Source organism: Nothoprocta perdicaria, unplaced genomic scaffold, assembly GCF_003342845.1.
Source record: "Nothoprocta perdicaria isolate Ctin4 unplaced genomic scaffold, notPer1 scaffold_38, whole genome shotgun sequence".
NCBI classification, from domain to species: Eukaryota; Metazoa; Chordata; class Aves; order Tinamiformes; family Tinamidae; genus Nothoprocta; species Nothoprocta perdicaria.
Window position 1 is genome coordinate 3,318,184 of NW_020455621.1, and position 16,265 is coordinate 3,334,448.

At 39.8% G+C, this 16,265-nt stretch overlaps 1 protein-coding gene across 1 annotated transcript in view; it reads left to right on the forward strand.

Moving 5' to 3' along the window:
• Window positions 1–14,932, forward strand: part of PRKN (parkin RBR E3 ubiquitin protein ligase) — a 544,832-nt gene extending 529,900 nt beyond the window's left edge. The window contains exons 11-12 of the mRNA XM_026044722.1: window positions 10,285–10,402; window positions 14,764–14,932. Coding sequence (XP_025900507.1) covers window positions 10,285–10,402; window positions 14,764–14,873 — 228 coding nt within the window. The 3' untranslated portion in view covers window positions 14,874–14,932. The remainder of the gene's footprint in view (window positions 1–10,284; window positions 10,403–14,763) is intronic.
• The last annotated feature ends 1,333 nt before the right edge of the window (window positions 14,933–16,265 follow it).

Here is a 16,265-nt window from a genome sequence, read left to right on the forward strand (position 1 = left end):
TTTCCTTTCCTTTCCTTTCCTTTCCTTTCCTTTCCTTTCCTTTCCTTTCCTTTCCTTTCCTTTCCTTTCCTTTCCTTTCCTTTCCTTTCCTTTCCATGGCCAGCAGAGCAAGAAATAAAACTGTACAGGCCTGAGTGCTGGCATGACGCTTGTTTCATCTGGAAAGCATCACTACAAAGCTGCCTTGCATACAACACACACTTACCATGCATACAGGGCACATTTGTGAGGAAGAGATGGAAAGAAGAGCATTGTGGACTCCATGTATTTCACTGAAATTCATTTAGACATTCACACACCCTGTGCTTTCTGCTTTATTTTTTTCCTTTTTCTGGCCCTCCATCCTACTAGGTGAACAACCCTGTGAGTCACAGATAATTTCCTAATGTCAGGCTGTTTGTTAGGGCAGGGAGAAGGGTTGCTTTATCTTTGACCATCACTTTCTAGGGAGGAATAACATATTTCCCGGGAGGTCCCAAGAGGACGGCAATGGACAGGGACTGCTGGGGCCCTGACACTGTCAGCAAGTCTGAGGAGAGGAAAGGCTGCAAGGGGAGAAGTGGAGGAGGCAAATGTAGTATTTTGAATTAAATGTTGGGCAAATGACTTACTGACAGGAGGAAATGTGTATGTAAAGACCCGCATGTGTTTGAAGAGTCAGCTCCAGTCTTTGGGTCGGGAGTGTGCACCTCAGCAAAGTGTGCGCTCTTCAAAACGCATAAAGCAGGAAAAGGGCAAACCACTAAAGCACAAAACAGTTTGCTAATGGAGTGCCAGCTAGTGCCCTTTCAAATCTTCATGGCTATTAGGTATGAAAAGTACATAATGTGTCCAAATTCACAGGTGAGTAACAACCTTCTACAGCTAAGAGATCCTCTACGACATAAATACAATTCCAGGCAAATGATCTTAAAAACTTCTTTTCAGTGGTAAACAGATCTCCTGCAAGTCTTTAAGCAAACAGTTTTCAATTACAGAAGAGGGTGGGCAAAATAATTAAGAATCCTGTGCTCCTAATGACTGCACAGAAAATGCAGTTTAGCTGGTATCCCTTTTCAGAAATATAAACTGAGCATAATGACATTAGGCTAAACTTTCATTGACATGCTAAAACTATTGAGAAGACAACTACGCACACTGTATTATAGGTATATGGGTGAATAAGTGCTCTACCTTGACATAAATTAGCTCTATTTGGAACTGTAGCACTATTTCAGAAAGAAATGTCAGTTTTGTCCCACAGAGCATATATGTTAGCAGCAGTGATATTTTTTAATAGACAATATGTCAGACCATCCTTTTTCATGGAAAGGATAGAAAGGGAAAGAAGTCCATAATTCACTTGCATCTTTAAAAGCACTTGAGACAACCTCATGAGTCTCATTTGCCTGCATCATCTAAATCACTGTAAATCCCAGTCAAGGGATCCCTATCTGTCCAACCCTAAAAAGATGATGAGGAACCTGACTGAACCAAAATCCCAGCTCCATTTCAATGATGGGCCTAAATCTTTCCCTGTGTGATGGGTCTAGTTGGTCTTTGCTGTCTGGTATCGACTCAAAATGGATCTCTGCAGCCACTTCTAATTGAGGTCCTAACTAGAGTTCATTAATCCCTGTTCTCTGCCTTGATAATCCTTAATCCAACCCCTCAAATTACAGGGAGATGAATGACAAGTCCTTTACCTGGAGGAACATGTTGCTGATACTGATAGTTTTTTCTCCTCCCTATAGGATTTGCTTGGGGGCATTTTTATTGGTCTACCAGCCCATGTTGCATCCAAATTTACTGTCTATGGTGTGTTTTATGCATTTTGGACACTTGTTCTTTGTTTTCTTAGTCACTCCTGCACCTGATTCTGCTCAGCTCCAAGGTTGCGTTTGGATAACTGACCACTGCAGAGCTGTTTATAGCCCTGGGCCTTCCTGCATCATTCTGTGCCCCTGCTTTCAAGGGCTCTGCTATCATCCTTCGCCTTTACTCCGCTGTGCTGCAATCTGGGATCACAGGCAGATCCTGTATTTGTCTTTACAATCTATTACGTACAAAAATACATGTAGTGTCATCACACCACACAATTATATAAAACAAAGTAAAAGCTAAGGCAGAAGCAARATAATAGTGACCTAGGCATTAGATATTTGCAATAACAAGGTAAAACAAATCTCTAGTCAGATCAAGATAGGTCCAGACAAAGCCTGACAGGTCTCAAGATCTGTGGCTTAGCACCAATCCTGTAGCTTCTTCCAAAAAACAGCAACAGCATTTTTGCTGAGCTACAAAGCTACATATTCTAAGCCTTAACCTACAAGCTRTTTTTAAGTTTATAGGTAGTGCTATAAAACCTAACATCAGCCTCTCTCCAGACCTGGGAGATGCTGCCTGTCTCAGCTCTAACCCTGAATYAGAGGCCTTGCTCAATGAAATCTCAAAGCCTTTTCCCAAGCCTACCATCTTCAAATCCAACCTTAGTCTTTGTTATTTGTGTCCCTTGGGTCCCTGTGCTTACCACAGCCAAGTAACTGATGCAGGATCCAGACACCACTTTAGTTTTCCTTCCAGTATATGGGTCACTTAGAAGTCCTGCCGCACGAGGAACCAAGTCCCAACCAAAACTGTTTCAAAGCCCCTTCCGAGCCGGTTCAGTATTTCTTTCCAGACCTGGTGCAGTTCATCAGTACACACCACTAGACCCTGACAGCAGCCCCAGCTGCAGCCTGAGAGTTCAGACCCTATTCGGTCATGATCCCTGAGGCAATGGTGGCTTCTAGGGCAGACCCATCCAGTCACTTGGCAGAAGTGCTCATTGCTGCTTGCTTGGGCTGCAAGAGGGCCTCCAGCCCTCCCCATCCTATTTGCTTATATTGCAGATCCCCAAATTGCCAGTAGATGGTAGAAAACTGACAGGAATTACTGGTCAGTTTTCTCATCCCATCCACTGAACAACATCTGTCTAATCTGCTACGCTATTGTGCCTGTAGATTTACAGCAATTTATGAAGCTTRGTCTCAGTGTAGGTGGCAGTTTGCTATAATTATTCAGCATAAAATACCAGCCCACTGAGAGTAAGTGCTATTTCAGAATTTGATTTTAATGTGGAATTCACAAAGAATACTTCTCCCAAAAGGTACCTCTCCCTTCATCCTTAGCTGAATTATTGTGAGGCTAAGATATTAAATAACTTTAATAAGACAATAAGTAAATAATTTAGTGGATGCGAGTCAGGTGTGTTATAATATATTTTTTACAATCTTGTAAATTTTCCAATAAAATTATTAAATTGCAGTGAAAAGCAATAATGCTGACAGAATTACGAGGCTATGTATGTCTCCTGATTATTTCTTTTGTATTGTTTTTTAACTGTGTTATACGATGTGGGGGGGATGAACCTTCAGWGAAGGGTGAGTTATTAGGGAAAACATATGTTATATTGGATACCACAGTTATGTGGTGTTTTAATCAGATCTTAGTTATCACTATTTTTTGCCTGTGCTTTAAAACACTGCAAATATCTATTAAAAAAACACAATTTTTTCACTATTTCAATAAACATTTCTTATTGCTTTTAGAAGAGTGAGAAAAAAAGAAATGAGGTATTTGAAATGATGTATTATAGGCAAGAGTATCAATGAGGAAGAATGAAGCATTTCTGTATAAACATCTTGCTGTACTAGAAAAAGAAAAAATATCAAAATGCTAAACAGCAAGTGCTGACCACAAAAGGTCTGAATTATTTGACTGCATCTTAGTGAAAGAAAAAGCTAGTGAAGAGATTTGTCATACACAACATCCTTCAATGAGTCCTGAGTCACAGTAAGAAATGTGGAATTTCTATTATTAGACCATTGATTTTTTTCCCCATCAGATAAATCTAAGAAGTTAAACCAAATATGTCTATACAAAAAAAGTACACCTAGCTTGATTTGTACAAATAGGGGAAAAAAAAAACTAAACTCATGAGTTTAGTAGGAGATATATTCACAATGTCACAGACAGGACACTTCAACCCACAGAATCCTAATTAAAGGAACAAGAAAAATAAGTATAACCAGGAAATGTCCTTGTAAAATTAACCTCTGTGGTATAAATAGAGATGCACTGGAGGAAATTCAGGAATAGTTCTTTACTTTCTATCTAATGAGAAATAGATAGGAACTATAAAGAGAGAAATTTAGCTCTCCTATTTTGGGCAGCAGTAAAATAAAAAGATGTGACAGGTTGCTTTTGTTTATGAGATTAAGTTGACAGTCATTTGCAGCTATGTTACCACTTTCTCAACATGGTATGCTCTTCTTTCCACTACTGGAAAACATTTAGATAAAAATAACCTGTATTAGATTAGATATTCTGCTTTAGAACAGTTCAAATTGAGTATTATAGAGCTCCCTGAATTTAATTCATGCTCATCTGAACAGATCCAACATGCAGAGTGAAAGATTTGATGTGCAGTGTCACCAGCCAGAGCTCCAGGGTTGTCCTCAGTAAAATTCTCTTCCATCTTGTATCAGATACAATAGCCTGTGTATATCACTGAACTTGAATTTTAGCTAGTTGTTGTCATTACAAAACAGCTTTTTTCTTTTTCTTTCTTTCTTTTTTTTTTTTTTTAATAAAGATTGTTCTAGGCGAATCAGACCAATTGGTTCCTGCAAAGCTGCTTCATCTGACTGTAACTGGGTCAATGTGCCACTGACACCTCTGTTTTTCCAGTATATGAAATATAGTTGCACTGATGTATATTTTTCCTGTTCCTGATCTATAACCACCTTTTGGTGTTTCGAATAGTGCAAATCTTCCTTGTGAGACCTAGAGAAAGTCCCCTAGCTAGTCCCCAAGCTATGCACACCTCTCTTGGTGAGGTTTTGTGTCTAATAAATAACTCAAAAAAAAAAAAAAAAGTAAAAAAAAAAAAGATAATTTATTTCAAAGCTACTCTGATAACCCTACACATCGGCTGGTTTCTCCACATCCAAAATAAACCAGTAAATGTGACCAGTAAATGTGAACATGTTTGCAAAACTGCCCAGCAGAAGCTCAAAAAAAGAGAAGAAATGGAAGTCAGACTGTTAGCACTTCTTGCAGATCAGGTTGCAGCAGATGAGGTTAAAACAGATGTGATTTTATCTGTGGTTGAAACTTGCTTAGGTCTCTAATCCAAAATGATTAGTGGCTTCTGTTAATCTAAATGCTATGGTGAGTTGAATGTAGCTTTGTGTACAATGAATTCTTCTTTGTCTTCCTTTCAGACCCTTCCCAGATATCCACAGTTTTTCTCACATACATGCTAGAAAATGAGTAGTATTTGCTGTTTCAAGACATTTAGGTCTTTTGAAAAATGCTGCATTTCACATTAAGTCATAATTTTACAAAGTTTATTTTTTAAAAATCATGATTTCCAAAGAAAAATAACATCAAGTGTTTCTGAAAGAAACCATACATTATTTAAAATTATACATGGCCAGCTTTTTTGCCTGCCAGAATGGAATTGAATAGCAACAATCAAGCAGGAGTTCAGAAAATACATTTCACCAAAGTTAAGCAAAATCCAATGTTTACACGATCCTACTGTATTCTGAATCGAGGGTTTTCAGTTTTTAGATGCTGCCTACGATAGCCAAAATAAGCATGATCATAAAAGAGTGTGGTTACATAAGTGTATACATAAGTGTATATAAGCGGATATCTGAGTTGAACATTATGTGTTATGCTCGCAATAACCTTGGAGAAGTTTTACTGTAAATGCTATTACAATATTATTGGATGGTGTTGCTTAGTTGCTGACCAACAGACAAGCTTGTTTGCTGTATGTATTCTGCTGACCAGTCAATGTATGCTCTATTACCTGAGTGAGACACTACTTTAAGTGGGATGCTTTGTTTCTATTTTGAGATGCTTTTGCCTCTGTAGCACTTCTTTTCCGTGATACCTGATATTGATTAAGCTCATAGAGAGCTTTCCATGTACATGTTCTTATATTGCAGTATGGTGCTCAGCAATCTCTCTACTCTCCGTCCCTGGTAGGTTTATTTCCATTCTGTTTCTTTGCTGAGTCCTTTGGAAAAAAACAAATCTTTCAAGGTGGGATATGAGAGATACCAACATGGACTTTTCCTTCTTTGTCTCCAGGGGAATGAAGGGGAATGGAGAGATTCTGCTCATTTTTTCATGATAACTGTGACCAAAACTCTGTAATAATTGGGGAATAATTGTGTGGAGTTGTCATCACGAGTGTGTCTTTGGTCCTAGATGAGCTAATTTGTGATGCACAGCTGGAATCTCTGAGTTTGTTGTCTGAGACAAGGTAGGCCAAATAATACATGAGCAGTCTGTAGTTGGTAGACCTGTTTTATTATAGCTAGATGTTTGTCAAGGAGATAAGGATTGCTACCTAGGAATGGAAAACAGGGTTTTCAGTAATCACTCGTAGTAAAGAACTTCTTAGAATTGTGCCTTCTGGATAAGACAGGCATGAATTTCCTCCAGTCCTGGAAACTATTTATGTATGAGGCACCTATACACGTATACATACACATATTCACATGCAAAGAGCAGACCTCTTCCAGCTGAGCACCTTGCTTGCCCATGATTTCTTCTCTCCCAAGGTTCTTTGCTAGTGAAAAACCCGTCATGATTCAGTGGAGAATGTGGATCTGATAACTAATAACCTACTATCTAGTGTTCTCTGATTTACACCCATGCATGCAGGTCCTGTAGCTACCACATAAATTAGTATCAAGGAGTCCAGAGTCTGTTACCGTTCCAAAGTACTGCAGTGTAGTAGGACCACTGTAGTGGGACCAGTAAGTTTCAAGGGCATTGCCAAAAGTAAAAATCCCTTTGTTGGCAGAGTATGGTCCTGAAAACAAAACATAAAATCAAAATATTTTGTACAGATCTTGAGTCTTCATTTCATTTATTACGGCTCAACCTGATAATAAAAATCTGAAAATAATAAAATCTTTCTTATCATAGACTGAGCGTACATAAGATCATGGAGAAAAGTACTTATTCAAGAGGAGGATTTTGAATTCCCTGGTGCATTTTACTAGGTTATTTTACAATAGGATGTTCTATGTATTGTGGCCCATATTGCCTTCAGAATTCCTTTATAATTTAATAACACATACAAAAAAAGAGCTATAGTGGTATTATGAACCTGGGAATTAGAAACCCCACTGTTTTTTATCTCTTTATTCTTAGTTTCTTTTATTTTTCCCCTATTCGTGTCTCTGTCATGCAGAGACAAAGATCTTGATCTTCTCTTAAAATATTCTTTTAGAGGAGGAAGAAAGGCGGAGAGGAGCAGAACCACCACTCTTCTTAGTAAGTTCTTACTCATGACTGTCCAAAAATCCTCCACATGGTCTTATGAACACAAGAAGCAGTTCCCAAGGGCTCTGGCAGACATAAATCAGAGTGTTGCACTAATCAAAGTCCTTCTTCATCATGCAATAGTGACATCCTGCAGCGTTCTTAGAGCACAAGATCATCAGTGATCAGAGCATCAACAAAGAAGATATCAAAGCAGTGGATTCTGTCTCTGGCTTGATGGGAGTGATTTCGTGTAGCAGTTTAAAAAGAGGGAGGAAGAGAAAAGCTTGAGATGTGACCAAGTGACAGCACCTACCATTGCGGAAAATGTTTTTTATTCTCATTTGGGCTTTGTGGGGAGGACTATTGAGGCAGAGCTCAGTGCTTTTGAGAAGCTGGCTCTACCATGCAACCTTCTTGTCACTTGAGGAAGCAAATGAAGATAAAATATATGCGAGTTTGCAGTCATTGTACCCAGAGCACTATGTAAAGAACATAAACACTTGAAGCTGATTGATCAGTGTGGTATGATTTATATGCTGAATCAAAGGGACTCAGGTTACTATGCACCATTTCTCTGCATCGGTTTTCTGCAGCAGGAAGTTTTTAACTCTGCATTCAGCAAGAAACTGGGCATAGAAAGGAAGTTGCAGCTCTAATTGCCTGAATTTTTTCACACCGCTGCATCAATTTCATGCTGGAATTCTTGTGATGGAAAACATTAATATGATAATGCACTCTGCTGTTTTCATCAGTTTATTCTCCCTCAGTGACTTGGCTATGTGTGGTTTACACTTGTTTATTTTAATTATTTCTAAGCTGTCCCAAGTTTGTATTTGTTTTCAAAACTAAGACAAAATATCTTTATACTAATCAAGTTAGTAGTTTGGCATGTTAAACTATGCCTCGGTGTCATTTGCTATTAGCGCACAACAAATGCATGAAGATGTGGAAAAAGTATGCTTCTAAGTACTGAATCATGCAGTTGGGATTTGGCCTATTTGAAAAAAAAACATAGCCACTGTGAAGCTCTTCTGGACTGAATACAAAAAAATAAAAATATATCTGCTCTTCTTGTGTGGATAATATTCTGCAAATAATAGTGATGTGCTTTCTCACTGCTACAATGATTTTTATCTTGAAACATCTTTACTGACATTAATTCATTAATTCCCGTTACAATGGGTGAAATGCAAATGCTCCTCATCCCGTCCCTGTGCGAACTGAGGTCTAATGCTCCTCATTCTCCTCATTCTAGTGCTCCTCATTCTCCTCCCCTTGTGTCTGGGCCTCTCCAGCTTGTGCAGATCAGTTGTTCTCTGAAGTCGTTCCTCTTTAAAGCTCAAGGTGTTGCAAGATCAATAGTTCTGCAAGATCAGGTTCTTTGCYATTACCCTGAGTAGCTTTTCTTATTTCCAGGAACTTGCTAATGTACCGTTCTGTAGAGGTCATTTTATTCAGCACTGCTGTACGTGAGAGGAGACCGCTCTGCATCCTGCGGTGGCCCTGAAACTGCTTGGCTGATTGCACACTGCTGGGCTTCCTCAAAAGCCGGGCTCGAGACACAAATATAAAATATGGGCACCTCCCTCCAAAGTGCTGAATAATTCACTAGCATGCAGAGCCCAAGCTCTACCAACTCCCTTGCCAGAGGAGGGACAGAGCTGAGAGGACGTTGTTCGTTTTTGTCACCTCTATGTCAAAAATGCTAGAAAATGAATAATATTAAGCAAGGACCAAGAAAGCAATAAAGCCATTAAGGGACTACGAAGACTGATTTAGGTAGTAAAATAAAAGAATAATAGGRAAAAAAATAGAACAAAGAATATTTTAGAGATTTCCTGATTGAAAATGGCTTTATTTTTCAAATGGCCTCTAGATGAGCTAGAGCTGAATTGCACAAGATGTTGCTTTGTGCTATTCCATCTTACCTCTGGTGATTTCATCCAAGGAATAAAATCTAGGTCTCACTCACTGACAGCACAATAGGTCGCAGTTTTATAGCAGCTGGGGACAAATCCATAGCAAGGAATTTATGTTATATATTACAAACTTGGGCCTTTTCCTTTTACTGTCTTCTTGCAAAATATATTTGCAAAATCTATGTAATGTAAATGAATATAAAAAGGTTATCCATAGAACAATGTACAAGTCTTTGGAATGTTTAAACACAAAGAGGCTGCAGGAATTTATACAGAGAATGTGCTTTAGTTTAAGTTTTTAATGTTCCCACGCATTGAAAAAAAATACAATATAGCTAGAGCAGGACTTTGAGGCAGCGACCTGAACACATTGTATATAGCTACTATGCACATAGTTTCCAACCTTGTGGGATAGAAATTACTCAAGGCACTGCCATCTCTTTTGCCCTTGTATTATCATTTTAAGTAGGAAATTGCCAAGTAGGGCATTTGTGTCGATTATGTAATTTTGGCCCAGTCATAAATAGGGCAAACCCCATAGTCCCTTTTAAAACAGTTTATGATGACTTTTTCTGTCAGTATTGTTCTATCTGGGGAGAAAGCTGTTTTCATTATTCACCAGCTTCTTTTCACTTCTCTTCCACAATTCGTATGTTTTTGCTCCGTGCCTGACAAAGCCTCAGAAGTCTAGGCAGGTTCATCTACGAATGAAATCAGACCTCAGGAACAAAGGAATATATTGTCACTATGAAAAATAGTTTCCTTCTGGAGAAGCTCCGCACTGTGGAAGTGCCGCTGTTGTCTCCATGTTTCTGCGCTTCCTGCAAGAAGGGATCAAGCCCTGGGACTGGTGTCTGAGCTGCCGCAGCCCAGTGGGGCCCGGCTGCCTCCTGCCCCTCGCCTTTTGCTTCTTTTACCTGTTTTTGTGCCTTATCAGCTGGACGGCGACTCTTCCTTCACCTGCTGCGTGGGGCAGGGAGCAGGGCAGAGGATGCAGCCCAAGCTGCAGCGGGATGTGTGAGGGACCTTGTTTCTCTCTCTTTTTTTGCAGGGTTATGTGGTTGATGAAGAGGCAGCCGCGCGAGCCCGATGGGAAGAGGCTTCTAAAGAAACAATCAAGAAAACAACCAAGCCGTGCCCCAGCTGCCACGTTCCAGTGGAAAAAAATGGTAAATTTGTTAGAGTCACCAGTTATTACTTGTCTTTTAAAATTAAACTTGGAATATAAATATATGAATATGCATGTATGTAGGTGCATATGGCTATGGACCTGTCGAGCACACAGAGCTAGATTCTTCTCTCTGCCGCTGGATCGTAATTACTTGGAAGTCACCAGATCTAAATTATTTAGTTCTGAAGCCACTAATTAAGTTTCACAAAACACTCAGCTGTTTGATAAACAGGGAGGAAAGCACAGAGATGCCCTAGGTGTCAAAACTATTCATATAACTGAATGTTCAGCTATTTGTCTAGGCAACTTCCATTGTCAATGATAAAGATAGACTTCTGTAGAACAAAACTTGTATCGTACTAAAATAAAGCAGGTATCTGAGGCAGGTAAGATTGCACCTAAAACTGGGGTGTACTTAGTSCTGAAGTAGATAATGATGTGGTATATACCTGAATTTAGAAGAGATGGATCTCACCCCAGTGAAATGCCTACAGTGAAAGAGCAAGTCAGAGAGAGTCTTGAGGAAGAAAAAAAAGAGTCTTGAGGAACTGTTTGCATTAATCAATACTTAACACAAGGAAAGAAAATTAATCTACTGTCTCTGAGGTCATTGCARTGGGGAGCAGGAACAGCAAATGGGCTGTGCCCTGTGGGCACGTTATTCCCAGATTTAACGGTATTAATGTGAACTAGCCAAACTGTCTTAAAATGATTACCTAAATTAATTATATGATATGAGTAGTTAGTATAGAGGATGCTTCTTGGCTCCATGGCATCAGTGATTCAAATGAGATTTTGTAAATGCCAGACAAGAACTTCTGTAAACTGTAAGGGAAGAACACTTCAGGCAACGAAACTGTGGAGATATTATTAAATAGGAAAATGATCCTGAAATCTGGTGTTTGAAGAAAGGAAGGAAGACAGTTGGCAGATGGAAGGTGGGAGATTTCTTCAAGTACTAGAAGCAGAAGTTACGAAAGCATGAATTCAAGAGTGGGAAGGTGAGATAAGATTTGGCAAAGGGTATAGAGCAAGGTGGGCTGCAGGAGAGAAGAGAGGGGTAAGTGAGAAAGAAATTATTTACAGACTCGGAGAGGCAAACCAGCAGTTTGTATGTAAGGTCTCTGCATGGTCAAACAGAGAAGCTTCTGGTCAGGCTGGAGTCAGTGCAGGGACCTTTTCTTTCTCTTCCTCTGTGCCACAGATCCCCTATTGTTAATTTATAGGCAGCTGTCACAGGGATATTCCCTAGCTGGCACCAAGATGATTAAGAGACTGGAGCATCTCTTATGTGAGGAGAACTGGGACTGTTCGATCTGGAGAAAAGAAGACTCAGAGCAATTTTATCAATATTTGTAATATCTGACGGCAGGGAGAAAAGACAAAGCCAGAGTCTTCTCAGGCAAAGGACAACGAATAATGCACATAATAAATAAATAAATAATCAGAAAAGTAAAGCATTTAAATATGAAAACAAAAATTAAAAATTTAAAAAAAAAAAAACTTTTTAGTTCTCAGGGTAGTTGAATGCTGGATCAGGTTGCCCAGAGAAGTTGTGGAGTCATCAGAGCCTGAACACAGTCCTCGGTGTTCTGCACTAGGTGACCCTGTCTGAGCAGGGGGGCTGGACAAGGCGATCTCCAGAGGTCCCTTCCAGCCTCAGCAGTTCTGTGATTCTGTGAATTGAGGCATGAAGCTTAAAGCATGCTGTGTTTGCTTTTCTGATAATGGGAACTGCACATTCCAACTTTTCCAGGCTGGCTTTTGTTCTGCTTGCAGCCTACTGTTCCCAATGTAACAATAGCCATACATTTACAATAGCAAATTCCACTGACTCAGAAGATAAAAAGATAGYTAACATGCCCTTTAACAAAACATCTTTGTTTACTGCATTCTATCAAAACATGTATTCATTAAAAAAAGGCATTAAAAATGATATCTCAGCAGCATTTATTTTATTTTAATTCCTAAGCAAGATTTACCTGTGCCAGAACTCTGACATAAAGAACTTTCTCAGGATCCACCACGCTACATGAATAGTAACTGTTCAAACCACATTTACAAATAAAATTTATCCCATTTATCCCCTACTGGCTAGTGAAATCTGTTGAGCAGCTATGAAGAAAAATTATGAATGTCCTTGAGAAGTCAAACTATCAAACTTCCTAGGAAATGCAGTAGTGTGRCTGATTTTCTACAAATGCAGAAAAGTGGGAGTCCTTCAGTGAGCCYGGCTCCTGGGAAGACATCAGTTCCTTTGTCAGCCCAGAGCTGATCAGGACAGATATTTAAGTGCTCTAGAAAAATGATGCTTACAGCAGGTGTGCTGGAGGGAATTAGCAAGCAGAACAGTTCAGTCTAATCTAGAGTCAGATTGTCTTCAGTCTTTACTTTTTCTATTTATCTTTATTTTTCTATTTCTCTTTAGCTATTTGACTAAAATGACCGTAACACATACTTTTTAAGATACTTCCCCCCAAACCTGTAATACAGGGAGAGAAAGGAGCMCAAGGGCAGCAAAGACTTCATGCTGTCAGTTTAATTTATTGCAGCAGGACAGCCAACAGGTCCAGTTCCAGAAGCAAATGGTTTTGGTGCCCATGACATGATGTTGTGGGGATGACCAAACAGGCTGTCCAGTACGAGGAGCTGGAGTCACCAGCCAGTGACCCGGCAGTGCCTATCCACCCTGAGGGGCTGTGTAGCTCCGGAGCTCCTCGGGCTCCTGGTTTGGCWTGTGTCCTGGGATAGCCAGAGGCCTGAAGTACTGTTGGTGTCCGGGGGCTGATGGTCATACGCTGCAGTCTGCCAATTGTCCCCCTTTGGAAGGAACCCACTAAGTATACAYGAGAGCATAATTGAGCCTTCCCTTCCCGCATGGGACTTGGCCACTGTCTTTACAAGGAGCAGTGGCAGAACCTGTGACCTTGCTATAACAGTCTGTATTTCTATGGGCAATAGAGGGTATTACTATATACCAGGAACTTCAGCAGGCTAAGTGAAAGAGCAAAACGCTCCTGCTCAGTTCTCACAGCCTGAGTGGGGCTGAACACATCCCCATCTCTCCAAAGATGGAGGTACTCACCAAGCTGTTGGTCATGGCATTTGAGGCACTCTACCTGCTGACCTCAGCTGCTGAGTAGCAGAAACCTTGTGGCTTATCACAGAAGATCCATATTAGGCTTTGGCTCCTCTCCACCACTGAGATGCATTTCATCTAGTGGCGGTTTAACTTTAACCCTAAAACACGACAGGATCTGAACTTCAGGTAAATTGTGACATGGAGACCAGTCTTYAGTACACTTAGATTTAAACAACACAAGATATTCGGCAAATGTCACCGCTTACAGCAAGGTATAATTCAGCAAGTAGACYTCCCTAGCTAGGAGCTAGCTCCCTAGCTCTGCCAGACAGAGCAGATAGGCCTATTTTAACAGATCACTTCTTGTGTCCCCAGTTGTTTTTACTTTCTGAAGGTCATTATGGAGTAGAATCATAGGAAAAACTGTGTAAAAGTAACATGTCATACAGCAGGAAATACAAGGGGCCTTGTACCTCCTATCACCATCTGAAGAAGCTAWTAACAATTCTCACAGAAGAGTTATCAGTATTTCTTCATACTGCATGGCTTTATTTCAACTTGAATTATACAAAAGCTTTCTTTGTGTGGTAAGCAACATAACTCTCATTTGCAGTATATCTCTGTAAGGACCTTTGACAATGTTAATGTTTTATCTATTACAAAATGAACATTTGATGAGGGCTGTGAGCAGAGAGATTAAAGCTGCTCTCCCAGTATGAGAAAGCAAGAAACAACACATAGGCCATGATGTGATCAAAAGGCTCCTTTATATATAAAGAAAGTCAAATAATCTTAAATTACTGGCATCATTTTGATGTTATTGGCAGTCATCCATAAAAAATTGTGTATCCCGATTAATTCTCTTTGCAAATCTCTCAGCTTTCCAATAAAAATTCAAATAAATAATTGAATTTTGAGCAACTTCTGGCTCACAGCTAGATTAGGGTAGACTATCCTTGAGCAGCTATCTCCATGACTTCTTTGAGATGACACACACGGTCATTTTCTTCTCGTCCCTAGCACAGTCTCTTCAAAGATCAGACAGAAGTACAATTACTCTTTCAGTCCTTCAGATGCAACTAGAAGGTTATATCCAAATAAAAGAGGGAGTAACATGTTTTATAAAACCTAGGATAAGCATTTTTAATGTAATTTATAAAATATTCTTCTTGACTAATAAATGAACCTAAGAAGTTGATTTAAACCCAGTCAAGAGTTGGTTGCCATCCCTTTAAAGTATTTCCAAGTAGCAAGGCCATTCTTTTTCTGCCTTGCAGGGGGCTGCATGCACATGAAGTGTCCTCGCCCGCGCTGCAGGTTCGAGTGGTGCTGGAACTGTGGCCTGGAGTGGAACAGGACCTGCATGGGAGACCACTGGTTCGACTAGCAGCTCCGTGGTGCTGAGGCCGGCCGGCGTCGCAGCTGCTCGAGTTTGCTCTCACAGGGGTCAAATTCTGAACTTCTTACACACAACTCCCTCCCAATGGTTTCCAGCACAGGGAGTTCAGAAGTTGGCCCCAGTTTGCTTAGCTTTGCTTTCTCATGTATGTACTCATACCAAAATCACCTTGAAGCCATGCCAAGAGTAACATCCACTGAGTTAAAGGACTAATACTTTTTAACACCAGATCTGCTCATCGTGGTACAAGGCAGTTAAGTTTCMCCTCCCTGTGCTTATGTGTTATCCCAGTACAGACAACAGACAGTGTTACATTGAGGCAATTTGGCTGACATTTATAGTCAGGAATCCATAACTCTTAAACTATAGAGAAGCCTGCATGTGTTTGTGTGTGTGTGTGTGTGTGTGCGTGTGTGTGTGTGTGTTTGTCAAGGCAGGCAGGGAGGGAAGGAGTTTCTCTGCATTAACAACTCTTTTCTCTGACCACTCGTTCTCAGTCAACAATTTTTGAATTTGAGATAGTATTTCTTTTTTTTCTTTTTCTCAAAGGGAAAACTGTGGTTCTGTAGTGTATTCTCAGGGATCCTTCCCAGCAGGCTTTCTGTAGGGATCTTGCTTTTAAACCAAATTGTCATAGAAACACTCAGTKTAATGTCATAATTTTTCTTATCTGTTTGTAACATGACATGAAATTGCAGACCATTTTACTATTGCAAGATAGCTAAGGATGCAGTTTCAGCTTTAACTGTGAATGTGCTTGCCTTGGTAGCTGAGTGTGATTTAAGTGTTACACAAGCTAGACTCACAGCATTTCATTTCCTTGTGCTTACATTAAAAGTTTGGATGTAGCAAGAGGAGAGAGGAGGAAACTTCTCAGGGTTATTTTCTCCATCATCATTATCAGAAATTTATTTACAATGTGGATATATTTCTGAAAATATATTCATAACTCAGACAATGTGGGGCACAGGGCTTCTTTAGTTTTACCAAGTTAAYACAGTAAGACAAAACTCACTATCATCTTCCAGCCTGAACAATCTTATTGTTTCATAGGGTTTACATTATTGCCTTCCTCCAAAATGAAACAGCTACTGTCCATATCAATGTGACATGTAATGATTTGCAGCACAACTTGGCTTTGGAGAAAAAATGAAACAATAAATAAAGTAGTCAAAGTTTTATGCTTTATTTCTGTCTCTTTTCATTGAAATGCAATGCAGGCAAGTACAAAGATGCTGGCTACATTGGCTGATGTATTTCGTTGACTGCCTCAGGACTCACAGCTGAGAATCCGGTGCTTTGATTAAAAGTTTATTAAATGAAAATAATTTCAGGGTCATAGATCGCTTGCATCCAATCTCAATATTTTGTATGGCATGA